General features: G+C 40.4%; 1 protein-coding gene across 1 annotated transcript in view; it reads right to left on the bottom strand.

The window, feature by feature from the left end:
* Positions 1–17912, bottom strand: part of LOC120245181 (ADP-ribose glycohydrolase MACROD2-like) — a 174683-nt gene that overhangs the window by 125406 nt on the left and 31365 nt on the right. The window contains exon 6 of the mRNA XM_039252109.1: positions 16800–16883. Within this exon, the coding sequence (XP_039108040.1) occupies positions 16800–16883 (84 nt within the window). The remainder of the gene's footprint in view (positions 1–16799; positions 16884–17912) is intronic.

The raw sequence follows: 17912 nt of genomic DNA, 5'->3' as shown, positions 1-17912 counted from the left end.
TACGAAATGTCTTAATAAGATTTTCTGCCGGGTCTAAGTTTTGGGATCTAGCTTTAGTGTAGAGACTGTCACTGTGGGTTTCATATTAAGTTCATATAAGGAGCCCCGTGTCACTTTGATGGTGAAAAAGCCCAGCATGGCTGTCGGACATCAGTAAATAAAGTCCAGACTCCTCTTCTGGGTTTTCAAAGTTCTTCCTTTGCCCCTAGTCCACATCTACTTCACAGTCCAATGTCTCTGTCACTTTTCCCTTTGCCTCTTTCCTCTCTGCCAAGCTCTTGTGTTTCATACTTTTCTCTAGTATATTCCCTTTCTCCTGCAGATTGCCTGTTCTGTGGAGAACCTCTGGGGCCCTTGGTAAAAGCATAAAGGCCCAGTCTCTATCCTTCTTCAACAAGCCCAGGCCTCAGTTCTAAACCTTCTAGGTGACTCTGAAATCAAACACTAAAAGAACTCTGTGTTCTCAAAGGCAAAATTTAAGCACTGGCATTTGGTCTGGTACTGGCATTTATTTCTAGGTCTAATTTCTCAGAGAAATCATTCTGTAATTTTTTCATTCCTCTGTGCCTCAGTTTCCTCATCTGTAAAATGGGGATATTACAGCACATGCTTAATAGTACTGTTCTAAAGATTGAATGAGTTCAACGTGAAGTGCTTAGAAAAAATGGCACATTAAATGTGCACAATAAATGTTAGCTAAATGGCCCTTTATATGTCTGGAAGTGTTAATGCTGCCATCTCAGTGCCTAATCAATACAGGCAGGCCAATTACTTTTAGCATGGAGAGAATCTGTGATCCTGGACCAAATTCTCAGGAAACAGGATGTGTGAACCTGTGACTGGCAACCTTGATTGCATATGAGGTTTGCCCAAGGCTTAAAAAAATAGTGTTGTCTGAAAAAAAAACAACAACAACAACAAAATGAAACAAAACACTGATACCTGGGTTCCTCTGCCAGAGGTTGGACTTAATTGGTCTAGCGGTGAGGCACAGCAATAGGGATTTTCAAAAGTTCCCCAGAAGATTCTAATGTGCAGCCAGGGCTGCTAGGGGACCTCGTCAACACTGGCTGAGGCAGTTGATTGACAACCTGAAACAGCTGTCTTTTTGTAGCATCAAGATCACCAGTAATCTCCTGCTTTATGTAATACTAGTCACTAGCTAATTAGCCACTATCTGTAACCATGCTGGGCTGAAGTCCTGAAGGGTTAACCAGAAATGGGTCATTTATTCTCTTAGCCACAGTTGTACCAGAAGGTCCATGAGATTAGAGGAAGTCACAGAGAAAGCTTGATCCTATCAATTGGTTCTTCACGTTTAACCATCAAGATAATCTGGTCATTGTATTTTAGACAATGTTCCAAATTGTGATCCACACACCTAGTGCCCAGATCTAAATTACTATTCTGCACTAAAAGGAGCCAAAGTTCCTTGAAGAAATGGCTGATATCAAGGCTGGGGCAGGGAAAGTATAAAATGAGCCTGAGCATCTGGTTGACCTGAAAGCATGGTCAAGGAACGATGGGGACATAGCAAAAGGGCACAGAAGCCCTTGATAGTAACCAATTATGATACATCAAATGCAATAAAAAAGTCATAGAGTTCAAAATGATATAAATAAATAAATGAGCAAATGAAAAACTGGTGAAGAGCGAGATATTTTACATAGTTTTAACGTGCCTCCCACAAGATATGCATTAACTACAAATAGAGAAAAGAGCAGCCATACAGTGATGAAGTACTGATAACAGTTTAATCCAATAAAGTGAACATTATCAATGATGGGCCAAACTGAAGTCATGGGTGACTTAGTGCATGTCAGGAGAAGAGCATAGTATCACCTTTGTGACAGTTTTGCAAAGATGTAGAACTTGAATCCACTTATGAAAAATCACTGAACAAACCCAAATTGGAAACATTCTACACTATAATTGGCCTGTAATCTTCAAAAGCGTCAAGGTTGGTAAAGTCAAATTAAAACCTAGGAGTTCTTCCCAACTGGAGACAGCAGAGTAGATATAAGACAACAAAATCACACAGGTGACTTTGAGCTGGACCTTTTTGTTACAAAAGACATTATTGGGGAAATTGGGGAAACTTAAATAGGCTAAAAATCAAAAGTAGTAATGTATCAGTGTTCATTTTCTGATTTTTATCTTTTAGTTCTACTCACTCAGGAGGGCTGGTCACATTTGTAGAAGGCGCATAGTGAAATAGTTGGGGGTGAGGGGCACCGGATCTGCAACCTACCCTTGAGTGGTTCAAGAACAAAATGTTTCTTTTTACCTTCCTTGTAAATTTGCTCTAAGCTTGAGATTATTTATCTAAAATAAAAACCAAGTTTGAAATAAAAACGGTGCTCCAAAGATGCACTGCATCGAGTTAAAATACAGCTTTCTTATTTGGTGGCAGGCTGGGACTGAGGGCAAGAATCTAAATTTTTAGCATTCACCATAAGTGGCAGCTTTAGATTGAAGGAATAAGAAATTCCCCTGAGAGTAGCGGTTTGCATCGTTCACCAAACACTCAGCAAAACCACCTCACTTTCACCCTGCATTCTAGAGCAACCCCCCCCCCTCCGCCCCAGTCCCTCCACCACTTTCCTCTGCCAAACCCTGTATCTATTTTTTTTCCTGCCAGCAGCAAAGATTGTTAGAGATCAGTGGGGAATTCTCAGGACAGAGCATTGAGAAATGACTCTAGCGATCTGCTGGTGTTTTTATCCAAGGAGAAGAGAATACCTGTTTTTCTGTGTATTTCTCCTCAGGCAGGGCAGTCCCTGGAGATGGAGTCATTTCCTAAGACTGCCTCTGATGGCTCTGGAGTGGCAGGAGTTAGGGGTAAAGAGGCATTCTTGAGCAAGGCATTAGGAGAGCGTGCTGCACATCTAGGGAATCCCAGCGTAGGTGGATTGTTTTAGGGCTCTCTCCGGTATAGTAGGAAAGCACAACTTTGTTACAGTAGAAAATTGAAATTTTGAAATACAACGGCAAAACCCAAATGTGAAAATCCAACAAGGTTCAAATAGCAATACTTCTTAAAGACAAAACAAAACCAAACCTTTCTCTGCTGAAAAATTAGTATCTAACATTAAAAGCCATCAAGGGGCGCCCGGGTGGCGTAGTTGGTAAAGCGTCCGACTTTCGCTCGGGTCATGATCTCGCGGTTCGTGGGTTCGAGCCCCGCGTCGGGCTCTGTGCTGACTGCCAGCTCAGAGCCTGGAGCCTGTTTCAGTCTGTGACTCCCTCTCTCTCTGACCCTCCCCTGCTCACGCTGTCTCTCTCTCTCTCTCCTAGAAATAAATAAAACATTTAAAAAAATAAATAAATAAAAGCCATCAAATGTCCTCTTGGCATGGTGCCAGCACTGGGAGGAAAAAAAAAATCACTCTAATGTTTTAGCTCTGTAAACCCAGGGACTGAGTTTTCAACAAAACAAAATTAATGCATTCTTTATACTCAGTTTTGGAAATCAAAATAGGCAAAGAGTCTGAATTACTCACAGATAACTGATAACTCTTAAAGAAACATAAAAAAATATTAAAAGAACCACTGTATATGGCCTGATAAACTGTTCTTTCCCTTTGGCTTTTAGTAGCTAACTTAGGATCACCTTTCATGTGAATCCTCTAGACAATTCTGGAAGACTTAGAAAAGAAAGCTTCCCCATCTGTGAAATGAGATGTTCTCAGAGGACTATATGGCTATTAAAACCCATGATTCAAAGCTTTTAAATTAAGGATGAAAATATTTACTGGGCATAAAAGAAAGAGCTCATAAAGAATCAATTTTCATGAATTTGATGGTTATGTAAAATTACAGAATTTGATATTTAGAGGGTACCTCAGGGATATTAGGTGAAGGATTTGATCCTGTGTTCAAGATAGAAAATAGAATTCAGGCGTATTGATTCCTGGTTCAGGGCTCTTTCCACTAGCTTATAACCATACTTCCCCTTTCCTTTCTTCTTCTCTGCCTTCTGTCCTACTTTCTTTTCTTCTTTAATATCTTTCTTGCTTTCATCATAAATGGCAGGAATTCCACCATTATCCATTAACTGGAAAATTCCTGATTAACAATAAACGAGATGGCAGTAATAATAAGCACCTCTTGTTGAGACAGAACTTATTGGAATCCATAGTATCTAAAGCATCTAAAATAACCTTTTCTGTGAGTTATCTTCTTTGTTAACACATTTGTGGGTTTTTTTTCTTTTGTTGTTATTGATGATAATTTTCTTCATGGCTGAATATTTTGCTTTTGCTTAATTGGAACGTTAACCTCAGAATGGGCTAATACAGCCTTCCTTAGGGTGCAGGGAGTGAGAATTACCTGGACAGACATGATGGAGGGTAGGAATAAGAATTCTTTTTCTTGGAAAGTTTGAAGTAAGTGTAAGTGAAGTAAGTAAGTGTAAGCAGGGCACAAATTCTATTCTAGATTCAGTCGTTGAGAAGAACATAAAAAGACTCATCCTTGACTCCTCTTTCTTTCTCTTTCAGATGCGACATCTAATGCCAAAGAATTCTGTTGGCTTTCCCTTTAATGGATGTCCAGAATCAGACTAATTCTCCCTCTTTCCATCCACTGCTGCTTGGGACATGCCACCTATAGACTGTCTCCCTATTTCTGCCCTTAGCAGCCCCCCTCCCTCCCCCTCCCCCCGTACCCCCATTCATTCTCAACACAACAACCAGAGGATTGTTTTAAAATGTAAGTAAGATTATATCCCTTCTCTGCTTAAAATGTTCCATTCTCATTTCACTCAGAGACAATGCTAAATTGTCATTTAGTGGCCCTGAGCACTGATTGTCAAAGTGGAGTCTTCAGCCCCGGGCACCAGCATCAACTGGCAAGTTATTAGGAATGCAAATGCTTGGGTACCCTAGGTCTCCTGAATCCAAGACTGAGTTTATCATGCCCTGAGGTGCTTCTGATGTACAGTCACGTGTAAGACACACCCCTCCAGGGAATCGGCCCTCAGTGACCTCTCCAGTTACTCACACTGATCTTGCTTTTCTTAGAATAGGTCAGACCTCTCTCCCTCTCTCTCACTGGGGCTTTGGTACTTGCTACTTCTCTACTGGAATGCTCTTATCACAGTTAGCTGCTCAGCTTATGTTTTTGTGTTCTTCAGGTTTCTTCTTGAATATCAACTTCATAATCAGTGAGGTCCAGCATATTTGAAACCTTAACCCATCTTTCTCCTAAGACTCTTCTCTCTCACCAACTTATACACACAGGGGCATTCCCTGTCTCCTCTTCCATGATTGGTTTTCCTGCATGGCACTTGGCTTGGAGTCTCTCCTGTAGTTGCTATCAAGATGTCAGCCATATGTTAAAGAGGATTCCTAAGATCCTGGAGGCCTTATATGAAAGTTCTGGAGGCCTCCCTTTTGCCTTTATTGTTGGGAGCCATTCTGAACTAACTAGTCGAGAAAACTCCTTATGAGGTTAAGGCAGGTTTGCATGGACTCCTGCCATCAGATGATGATCGATATTTACCCCCACTCAATTGTTTCTGCTTGAGCACTGACCCCCCAAGCTTGTTGATTGGTATCGAGAGTGACTTGTCCACTTATTCTGGCCCTGTTATGATGATTGCACCTTGTGAAGGAACTTATTGTGGGAACTTCTTCTTTTGTGATTATGGGAACAGACGTCATGTCTACAGGAGGCCCTGTTTTCCTTGAAACTTTCCCTTGAGCTTTAAACAGGCTAATGACCCTTACTCATAAAAGACTGACCTTTACATGTACAATTCTGTCTCTACAGTTGCATTAGTCCAAAGGGTTCATATAGCTCAATGTGTAAATCAACCAAAAATGTTTCTCATGCCCTAGCTACTCAAGAATCATATACAAAAACTAGACACAAAGGAAAATGCACTCAAAGAGCCTATTCTATGTATTGAAAATGAGCTAAACTCTTTAAAGGTATGGTTGGCTCTCTGGTGCCATAAGGAATATAACTGGACAATTAAGTCTGGCCCGAAGACAAAGAGCCTAATTTAGAGAGAAAGAACCGATAAGGGCAGAACATAAGTTACCACATATACCTTTGCTAACTGGTGATGTATAGCAGTCCCTTCCCTAAGTCCTACATTCCACAAACGCCTTCCCTTATGCTGGCAGCTGTGATGAGGATGGATAAGAGTGGTTAAAGCATAAACCCAAAGACAAAGGCTGAGACATTTAGGGCCCCCATGGTGTTTATGCATTCAGCATCAAATCAAAAAGTTATTAACCAGCTCAAATACATTCTTCCTCTTGTGAGCCAGACAGAATGATTCCTAGCCTATCTATATACAACTTAACCTATGACTTAATCTTAGCGTTATTGACTTAAATGTGTATGTTATCCTGTTTTTCACTAAGAAAACGCTGTTATTTTCTTAGTTGTAAGATTTACTCAACCTCACTATGATTGGGATAGTTCTACAAGAATACTTCTGTAAAACCTGCTTCTGTGCACTTTCCAAAGCATCTTATAACAAAGAATTATCCATTGTAAAAATTCCATTTTCTGATGTCATGTTATTGTTTGACTTATAAATAAAGACACCAAAACTGACAGGACAGAGATGCTTGCCTGGTGATCAAAAAGAATCTTGGGGCTCTCTCACTCTCTCTCACCAATACCATCCATCCTTCAGGGATCCCTGGACCTGCTGGAGCCCGACTCTGGCACTTTATCTCCCCCAACTCCATGGTCTATGATAGTCACTTTTTTCAAACCCATGGCAGCTCTTTCTGCTGTCTTTGTGCTTTAATAAAGTCACCTTTTAAAAAATGTTTTTAATGTTTTTATTTATTTCTGAGAGAGAGAGAGAGAGAGAGACAGGGTGAGCAGGGGAGGGTCAGAGAGAGAGGGAGACATAGAATCCGAAACAGGCTCCAGGCTCTAAGCTAGCTGTCAGCACAGAGCCCGATGTGGGGCTTGAACCCACTAACTGTGAGATCATGACCTGAGCCAAAGTCGGATGCTTAACCGACTGAGCCACCCAGGCACCCCATTAAAGTCACCTTTTTGCTCACGTACACACACACACACACACACACACACACACACACACACACACAGATGTTAGCCAGATCTGCAGTCCTCTGAGGGCTTGCCTGGGAGTGAGGAAGCTAGTAACAGCCAGGATGCCTCACTCAAATGACCTGTACATTGATGCTTGCTCTTGGCACAATACCTCAGTTGCTTGCCATGCAGACATTCCCACAGTGCTGGTACAGAGCCCTTAGGACATGGCAGCTGCCTTACCCCAGGGTGAGTGATCCAAGAGACAGTCAGGCAGAAGCCATACTTTTCTATGATCTAGATATTTATGACCTAGAATATCATACACTATCATCGAATATTCTGATCCAGAACCCTCAAGCTAAGCCACTCTCAATTCCTGACCCACAGAAAGTCTAATATAATAAATATTATTTTTGTTTTAAGCTGCTAAGTTTGGGATAAAATTTCAGGCAACAATATATAAATAATACTGCATGTGTCACCATTCGACTTACTATGTATTATATATTATATTATATACTATATATTATATTATAATATGTATTATATTTTACTTACTGTTTTAAAATCTATTAATGATCACCTCCACACACCCTAGAATACAAGCCTCCCCTAACAAGGGTATGTGTCTGTATGTTTTCATAGCCTAGAACAGTGCCTATACTGTCAAACAGTGTGTATTTAACAAAATATGTGGAATGAATACTTAGAGAAGCCATATTTGGGGAGATACACTAATGTGGTTGGAGGAAGGATGCTGTGGGAAATCTGTGACACCACTACTTTGCACATCTCCAGGGGACACCTGTATTCAGTGTGACTGGTGACTTCTTAGAGCACAGCTCCATGTGAAATTCATTTTGACCTTGTGGATACCCTGAATGGGCTTTGGGGACCATCCACAGGGTTCCACTGGCCACAGTTTGAGACACAATCATCCAGGAGACTAAGACCACAGGAAGTCGGAATAAGATCAAGCCTCAGAAGAGACACCGTTGTTCCTAACATCTTACAAAAATATCAGAGAGTTACCAAAATTTAAGAGCCCACTGGACAATGAATGTCTCAATGGCAGATCTGAACTGACAGCCCATAACCTGAGACCACCTCACCTTTCATGCCCCTGATCTAACCTGGTACTCCCCATGTAGGTTTAGAGGAAGGAAGTAGAGGACAAAGAATGGTTGAGGGGGTAAATATTGAAGGTAGACCAGTTTCTCAGGAAGCTTAACCTGAAGATAAAAATTGAGGGGCACTGGTTGGCTCAGTCGGTGGAGCATGTGACTCTTGATCTAGACATTGTAGTTAGAACCCCATGTTGGGTGCAGAGATTACTTAAAAATAAAGTATTAAAAAAAAGAATTGAGATCAAGGAGAAGGAAGATTGGATGAAAGCCCATTTGGGACAGGAACTAATGTGGTTGGTGGAGACAGAGGAGGGCTAGTGAGCCTACAGGAGAGAGAAGAGGAAAAACACCTAATGAGATAGGAGATTCAGCCAGTGCATTTTAAGTCTTTTCTCTATTTGGAAAACTCTTTTGTTCATTGGGTGAGTTTTTGAGGGGAGGGAGCTCCTACTGTTTTGATTCAATACACTTTGACTGACTGGCTCTTCTGTCCAGAGATTGTGCCAGGCAGTTTCCACATATTGTCTTGTTTAAATCTCCCATACTCCCACAGGGTAGGTTTTCCCCTTCATTTAATAATGAGGAGACTGACCTTTAGGTTAGAAAAACTGCCAGACTAGGAAGGAGAACTTGTACAGTTAAGAGCTCTGTCCACACTGGTGCTGAACTGCTCTTTCTCCACAGGTAAGAGGGTCTGTATACATTATCACCTAAGCCAGGAGGCCTCCAAGAGCAAAAGGGAATATTGCCAGGAGTACGCCAACGACAACAGGCATAAATGGGGATCGTTCTGGGTCACATAGCATCTATGATTACTCTGGCCAGGTGCAGGTTCATGCTTCTCGCTTACAGACAATGCCTCAATACTTAAAATCATAATAATTAAAATCCTAATTAAACAGGACTCCGTGGTCAGAACCACAGCTCTGTTTAATGGGTAAATGTGGTGAGTGCAATTGTCGGGCCCTTCTACTAGTTTGCGGCAGGGGGATGGCTCAGAATGGCCCTGAATCATGCAGAACATAGGGTATAATTAAAGCAAGATGGTGATATGGACTTTTATTGTATTCTGATTTTTATCATGGAAATTTTACATTTTGCTTAAATTGTATTTTAAGGTCTAGAGGATAAAACAAATCTTTACTTCACGAGAAAGCTGCTTTTCCTCATTCCCACTTCTTTTTTTTTTTAAGCTTTTTTTTTTCACTTAAGCTCATTTGAGTGATGGCAAAGTCAAAATTATGACTGCCTGATTTTATCCTTCACTGCACTCGTCAAAAAATTAAATTAAAGATCACGCTTATGAATATAAGGCATGAACTCCTGCATGGCATTCTGAAAGATAGAATGTCTCTTCTGTCCAGCCACTCACAAAACAGAATGTCATATGATACATTAATATGCAGGAAAAATAATAGGGCAGAGAGAAATTTCTACCTCTTAGGACATATAAAGTGCATTCCACCAATGGTTCATGTGTTCAGAAAAATTTATTTTAGTCAAGATAATAATAATAATGCCTCTAATAGCCACATTAGATCCTTCAAACTTGTATAGTGCTTTCTAGTTTCCAAAATATTTCCACATGTAATTTCATCTGACAAAAGAAACCATTAATATTTTAAAGTGCAGCATAGGCTGCTTGATTTAGCATGGCAAGGGCTCGGGTTCTTGAAGGATGTGCATCCCATGTAGGCTTGTTGAATATTCTATGTAGAGGCAATTGTAGAGCGAGAGCCAAAGTGCTAGTGCTTTCTGTAAAAAAGATGGTGGAAAAATACATTCATTACTGAAAGCCACTGAAGGCTTTGGAGATAAATGTTTGGAGAAAATTACTGTTCTAAATTTGCTACTGAAGTTTAGAAGCATAACGTCTCCAGTTTTTAAATGAAAATATGTTTTTAATAAATATAAAACAATTCTTGCCATATATATATTTTTTAATTACACACAACTTTAGAAAGTTGAATATTGAATTCTCCCTAATGTGCCGCCTGCCTCTTCTCCACTCCTCTAAGATAATTCCTGAGATCAATTTTTAAAAAAAATTTTAATGTTTATTTATGTTTGAGAGAGAGAGAGAGACAGCACAAGAGGGAGAGAGCAGAGAGAGAGAGGGAGACACAGAATCTGAAGCAGGCTCCAGGCTCTGAGCTTGTCAGCATAGAGCTTGATGTGGGGCTTGAAACGATCAACTTTGAGATCACAACCTGAGCTGAAGTCAGACTCTTAACCAACTAAGCCACCCAGGTGCCCCTGAGATCAATTTGATATATATCTTTCCAGACTATATATTATATATGTGTGTATGTGTGTATGTACATATATAGGTATGCATGTACCTATTTTTTTAAATTTTTTCCTTAAATAGTTTATTGTCAAGTTGGTTTACATATACCTATTTTTATGTATATTTGTGGGTATTTACTATCTACCATTTACCCTATCATCTATCTATCTATCTATTTATCTATCTATCTATCTATCTTTCTATCTATCTATCTACCTACCTACCTACCTATTTCTTAAATACATGGCTGAGATGGTGATTTTATTTTTATTTAAATTTTATTAAAAATTTTTAATGTTTATTTTTAAGAGAGAGAGAGTGGGGGTGGGGGTGTAGAGAGAGAGGGGAAGACACAGAATCTGAAGCAGGATCCAGGCTCCAAGCTCCAAGCTGTCAGCACAGAACTCGATGCAGGGCTTGAATGCACGACCATGACCTGAGCCAAAGTTGGCTGCTTAACCAACTAAGCCACCTAGGTGCCCCAGAGCTGTTGCTTTTTAAAGATAACTCTGTAGAAGCCAGAAATGATGAAGGAGAATTGAATTTAAGTTTGTAAGCAATCACTGGGGTTATTGTTTGCTTTGTGGCATTTGCCAATACCCAGATGGTCTAGATTCTAGAAGAGTGGTTCTCAAACTTAAGTATGCATGTGAACACCTTGAGGGCTTTTAAGAACAGATTACTCACCCCTACTTCAGCATTTCTGGTTCAGGAGGTCTGAGATGGGGCCCTAGAATTTGTAGTTCTAACAAGTTCCCAGGGATGTTGGTAATGCAGATGGAGGAACACACTTTAAGAACCACTAGCTATAGATTGGGTTTGAATGAACCACACATATGAGGTGTAGGACCAGTGCTTTGGTCCTGAATATAGTAAGAAATTTCCTGTCTCAGTTTTAACACTGAGGAAGAAAAAAGTCTTTGTTGAGATTTCCTAATCTTATGTATGTACTAACATAGGCTGAAGAACAAGTGGCAAACAAAACAAACATAATAACAAACTCTAAGCCAAGTATATAGTTGAAGGTTTTCCTAAATTGGCAGTATCTTCAGGTATCTCAGAAACAAAATGTAAATAAATAAGTTCCTCATCCAACTTCAGAAAATCTTCACAAATAAAAATCTAAAGAACATGGCAATAAAAACCCCAGAATATACAAGGAAATTACCGTAATCATGAATCTGTAAAAACAATAAACCATAGAATTTGACTTATGCATACTAGAGATCTTGAAATTTCAGATACAGATTATTATTATTTTTTCAATGTTTACTTATTTTTCAGAGAGAGGGAGACAGATCATGGCCAGGGGAGAGGCAGAAAGAGAGGGAGACACAGAATCTGAAGCAGGCCCCAGGCTCTGAGCTGTCAGCACTGAGCCCAATGTGGGGCTCAAACCCATGAACTGTGAAATCATGACCTGAACTGAAGATGGATGCTTAACCGACTGAGCCACCCAGGTGCCCCAGATACAGATTATTTTTAAAATATTTTATGTTGTTAATAAACAAAGAATGACCAGCTATATTTGAAAAAGAACCAAATAAACTTGTAAAAATTAAAATGATAAGAACAGAAATCAGATTAAATAGTTAAATAAATTAGAAAATTGAGTGATAAGCTTGAAAACATATCCATAAAGAAGTAGCAAAGAGAGATAGGGATAGAGAAAAGGGACGGGGAGCAATGTAGTTTAGGAGTCCTGAAGGACAGAGAAAGAAAGAATAGAGAGGTGGAAGTGTAATATTTGGTGAAGTAGTAGGAGAAAAACATTCAGAACTTTAATTTAAAAATGTCCATTCCCAGGGCATCTGGATAACTCAGTTTGTTAAGCGTTCAACTCTTGATTTCAGTCCAGGTCATGATCTCACGGTTCATGGGTTCAAGCCCCACATTAGCTCTGTGCTGACCGAGCAGAGCCTGCCTCGGATCCTCTGTCTCCCTCTCTTTCTGCCTCTCTCCCTCTCAAGCACTCTCTCTCTCTCAAAAAAAAAATTAATAAACATTTAAAAAGTCCATTCCCATATCTAACAAGCACATGAAATCTTAAGGACAATGGGAAACCCACACTGAGGTACATCAAACTGAAACTGAGGAACACCAAAGATAAAGACCAGACTGTCAACGCAGCCAGAAAGAAAAGACAGACCATCTAAAAAGATTCTACTAGGCTGAGATATTTCTTCTTAACACTTACATATTTGATAAGACTGGGGGAAAATCTTATATGTTGCAAGAAAATAACGATCATCCTCACATTTTTACCCAGAAAAACTGCCTTAAAAAAAAAAAGCAACATGATAATGTTTTCACACAAAGCCTGAGAGATGTTCACTAAAGGAACTTCTAAAGGATTTCTTGGTGGAAGATGGAGGAAAACTGTCAGAGGAGCATGTTTTATTAATGGTGCCAAGTTTTCTATAAGGATATTCTTTCAATTAAGTTTTTTAAGAAGAAAATTGTTCCAAATTCATGAAAGCTGGTATTGCTGGACTTGGTATTCACCAGGTGTTTTTCAAACAATTGTGCCTATAATTTGCTGATTCATGGATGGCTAATCATTTATGTCAGATTTCAGCCAATCTGAAATTACTAATTATTTCATTATTGGTATGATGTTGCAGTGGGTCAAGTCAGAGTACACTGGGGTCCATGAAAGTTCAACCAAGACAGCGAAAATAAAACTATATCCCAAAGTCCCCGATACAAAAACTGCAAGTAAATGCATTTTAGAAATTGTTCGATTATTTATTTTGATGTTCAATACTTCAGTACAATATTTACTAAAATAATAAGGTTTTCAGTAGAGGCTGCAATGATGGCAACATTGCCTCCTTCAACAAAACTAGTTCTGGTTTCCAGAAGAGAGAAAGCAAACAGGATTAGTGAAGGTGCGTTGTTTCTAGAAAAAAGTAGACATTCTGACATTAACAAACTGGTGGAATTGGGTGAGTTAGAAAACCATTTGGAGTCTGCTTTGAAAACCGATCTGTAGAAGGAGAAAACTTGCCCATATGTTCACAGAATTCTTCTGGATCAAAATACGGTTATTATGGTTACATGTGCCAGAAAATCTAGGTGAGATTGTGTTCCAGCTCTACTCTCTGTGATCCTGTCTGAAAATGGTTATTATAAGGTAAACTGGGTAATCAGTAAGGACCCTCGAGGGTCAGAATCAGGGCAGAGAACCCAAAGGAAGGGGAAAAGTGAGATGAGGACAAGTGATGGGGAATTAAGCTGAGTGATCTATAAATAAAAATACCAGAAGCTTGTCTTCAGTTTTAGGGAGATGACCAAGTTGGAATAGGATTTCCAGCTCTAAAGTGGGAAGAAGCCTACAGAAAGGGTCATGATCCACATTACCCCTCCCCTAGTGACACAATATTCCATTTGTGTATCCAGTAGGAAAGAATTGTAACTCTTTACTAAAGGTTGTTAACTCTCTGCATCCTGAGAGGAAGTGAAACATGCCCACAGTACTGAATTCAGGACATAGTTTATTTTGTCAACATAGAAACATTGTGATAAATAATGATCACCCATGACAGAATCATCTACCACTGGTATGTCAGATTATCCTGCTTTTTTTTACTGTCTTCCCAGTAACTTTTGACTTTTTGTCCTGAAAGTCATATTAGGTACAAATACACTATTTCTGTTTCTCTGGAGTGGCTAACATTTACCTTTGGCCATGATGCCACAGATGCAACAAGAGCATTCTGAGACCATATATTTGGGTGAAGTAAAGCCATATATATTACCTAGTCATACCGAGATTATGGGATGATGTTCCTAAACAACACAAATTATTTAGGAGGTGAAAGACGTTTCTACACATTTGAAGAAGTAACTGGGAGGAGTATTCATGCTAATTTGAGGCGGCAGAGCTGCTACGGTTCAGGGCTCACCACGTGATACTCTCAAAGCAATAGGTTCTGGCTTTGGAAAACAACTTTTGATGTGGGCTGTGCATTTGATGGGAACCGCTAGGGGAGGTGGAGCCTCTCCAAGAAAAAGGCAATTGTTGTTTTGCCCCTCATCTCATGGCCTGAAGAGATTGTCCTTGAAATGTCCTTGAAATGAGTAGGAGTTTAATGCCCCGGCTACTCTCTTACTGCCTTGGGCCAGTTAGAGCTGCTGGCTTACTCCGCGTTTCTGAGTGCCCTTCTCTGAAGGATTCTAAGTTCTCAAGCACATTTCAGTGAATTAAGATGGTGTGCATCCTCTTGTGGTGCTGATTATGATGGTAATTATAATAGCCATCACTAATGCCGGGTCCCTGCGAGGCACTTTATACACACTATTTCTGTTGTTTACTGTTAGTTGGAAATGTTTATCCCTCACTCCTCAACCAAAGGGCAGAGAACATTCACTGCTCTCCCCTCCTCCTCCTCCCCTCATTTATCAAAGCCTGTTTTTTACAGTCCCCCCCCTTTTTTTTGAGATAGAGAGATAGAGAGAGAGAGAGAGAGGAGAGAGAACTCATAAGCAGGGGAAGGCTGAGGGAGACAGAGTGAGAGAATCCCAAGCAGGTTCTGTCCTCTCAGTGCAGAGTCTGACACAGGGCTCGATATCATAACTGCGAGATCATGACCTGAGCCAAAAGTCAAGAGTCGGAGGCTTAACCTACTGAGCCACCCAGGCGCCCCAGGAATAGTCCCATCTTGAGTCTTTCTCAGATCCACCTGTCCACAGAGAGAGCATGTCCTGGTCTGTTCTTTTTCATTTAATAAGCTCACCAGCAGAGCCTCTGTCCAGGCAATGGGCACACTGAGGGGACATAGGTTAAGTCATCTTTCATATTCAGTAGCAAAGTCCAGCATTTAAGAAGCCCACTGTGGGGGCAGGGCCACCAGATGCTCTGATCTAACCTCATTAGTAACAAAGCTAACTTTTTTGATTTCAAACTTTCTTACAGCTTTGCCTTCTCAGCTGGTTCTGAACAGGCAGTGCAGGCAGTGTTGGAACCCCAGCACTTGTGCAGATGCTGTGCTGTCATGGAGGAGAGATGCTCAGGATCTCCCTTTGAGAGAGAATGTGCTGCCAGGAGTGGAGTTAGCTGACAACATCCACTGGCCACACTTTGGGGGGTCCCAGGGTGGCCACTTTCTCCCCTAGCTGCTTGCAGATGGTGAGTGAGCTGGAGGAAGGGGGTCCTGGAACCTGGCCATTCCTGCCCAGTGCAGGTCCATTGTAATGGCCAGGCTTCACTCTGAGCCTCCCCAGACTTTCTCAGACTGCACTGCACACAGGCTCTTCCTAGACCTTCCTTCTCCTCCTCCTGCTTCCTCTCCTGCTCCTCCCCCTTTTAGTCTTTGAGGCTTTTCCCCTGTACATTTCCTGCCCTTCTATATCATCATGGCATCTTCTTCCCCAAAGACCCAAGCTGACACCACCAGCATTATCATACTCTCCATTTCACAGTGGAGTGAAAGTGAGGCTCCAAAGACAGAAAGTAGAAAGCATAAATACATTCTCCTTTAAGAAGTTCATGTATACTTATATATGGGGCACCTGGGTGGCTCAGTCAGTTGAGCACCCGACTTTGGCTCAGGTCATGATCTCACAGTTCATGGGTTCGACCCCTGTGTCAGGCTCTCTGCTGACAGCTCAGAGCCTGGAGCCTGCTTCCCATGCTGTGTCTCCCTCTCTCTCTGCTTCTCCCCTGCTCATGATCTGTCTCTCTCTCTGTGTCTCTCAAAAATAAATAAATGTTAAAAAAAAAAGTTCATGTATACTCATATATGTTAAAGACCCCCCCTTAAAAAAACCAAATCTACATTTTAATAGAAAATTTTGAACACCTTGTAGGTGGCACTAGTATTGTAAGTAAAAGAGAGACAGCTTCATTTCTTCAGAAAACTGAGCCCAGTGGGACCTGCCATTCAATGGTAAGATACATTGGCTTCTCAAAAGTGGGAAAGAACACTAAAGACCAGAAGAATTTCCAGCACCCACTGCTGACATTTGAGTCAGGATTCAGAACATGATCATGAAAAAAAAAAGCAAATGACTTCAATAAGTCCATGCACTGCGCATGACATAGAGGTCTCCACTTAACTTGTAAGCACCACTGACAATTTGAGCATTCACAGGAACAGAAAATGCATTGAACTGAGAAACTGTTTTTTTTTTTTAAACTTGGTTTTTACCTTCACAAATTCCACCTAAACCTGGTGTTTTGTCCTCACATCCAGGGGAGAATCAACATATTAGGAAAGGATAAAGAATTTTTCTGTGATTTCGGCACCCTCAGGAATATCTGAACGTGAGAGCACATGCATAATTTAAAAGTTAACCAGAAGTTTCTTTTCGTGGAGTAATTTTTTAGAGACCAGAAGAAAAGGACTCACCTTCGCTAGAGTCTTTGGAACATTGTGGCTTCTTTGCTTTGCTCTTCTTGTGGGGTGGAGAGAGGCCTTTTGGCTCTAACACCTCTGGAAGCATAAAGATTTAAAATATCCTTATGTAGATATTAAATATTTAAAATTATGTTAAGGTTTAAAGTTCTTTCCCCCCTCAGGAAACCCACACGTGCAGTGACGCTTGATCACAGATTCATGTGTCATTTTGGCTAAACTGAATTTCGACACGAGCCTGTGATTCGCCAGTGTTCACAGATTAAAAGCGTCAGCTTAAACATCTTTCATTACCATCATTAATGATGCACACAAATGTGAAATCTTAAATGCTTATTTTATTTTATTTTAAAGGTTATTTATTTATTTTGGCAGAGACAGAGTGAGTTGGGGAGGAGCAGACAGAGAGGGAGAGAGAATCCCCAGCAAGTTTTGCACTGCCAGTGCAGAGCCCCACATCGGTCTTGAACTATGAGATCATGACCTGAGTGAAAATCCAGAGTTAGATGTTCAACCGACTGAGTCACCCAGGTGCTTCTTAAATGACTTTTTTTTAACTAAAAGAAATTCTTCATAAGGAAACCCTCAATTTTTTTTTCTCCATAGGAGACTGATTAAAAACTTCAAGGATTAACTGACAGTTGCCATGGTGCAAGTTCATTTTACTAAGTCCTCCACGTCAAGCTAGATGAACTACAATGTCATCTCATTTTGGGGTGGGGGGAGGGCACAGTGCTTGGAATTATCCTCCTTCTATTTAGCAGATTTCTTTAGTAATCCAAATTCTAAACAACTTCTATATGTCCCCGATTAAATTATTATGTTTCTCACTTTTCTCAATGGTTCCCAATACCCTTGGGTCACGTCTATCCAAGGAGGCTAATAATTTAAATTCTGAAGAATTTAAATAGGAAAAAAAAACCTAAAGGTAGTTTTAAGAATCATATCCCTAAATTCATCCCATTCAGATATAGATACTTTATTAGGCATTCATTTGTATTTCTAGTCCTGGTCTCTCTACTAAGCTCAAAGCACATGTCTTCATCTGCCTACATGACATCTTGTTTGGTATTCTGACTGGATGTCTTCTCTTTGCACCTCCAGATC

This window comes from Hyaena hyaena, unplaced genomic scaffold (genome assembly GCF_003009895.1).
Source record: "Hyaena hyaena isolate Hyena2069 unplaced genomic scaffold, ASM300989v1 scaffold_411, whole genome shotgun sequence".
In the NCBI taxonomy this organism is placed as follows: Eukaryota; Metazoa; Chordata; class Mammalia; order Carnivora; family Hyaenidae; genus Hyaena; species Hyaena hyaena.
Note: the sequence above shows the minus strand (reverse complement) of the source record. Positions and strands in the feature narration are given on the sequence as shown.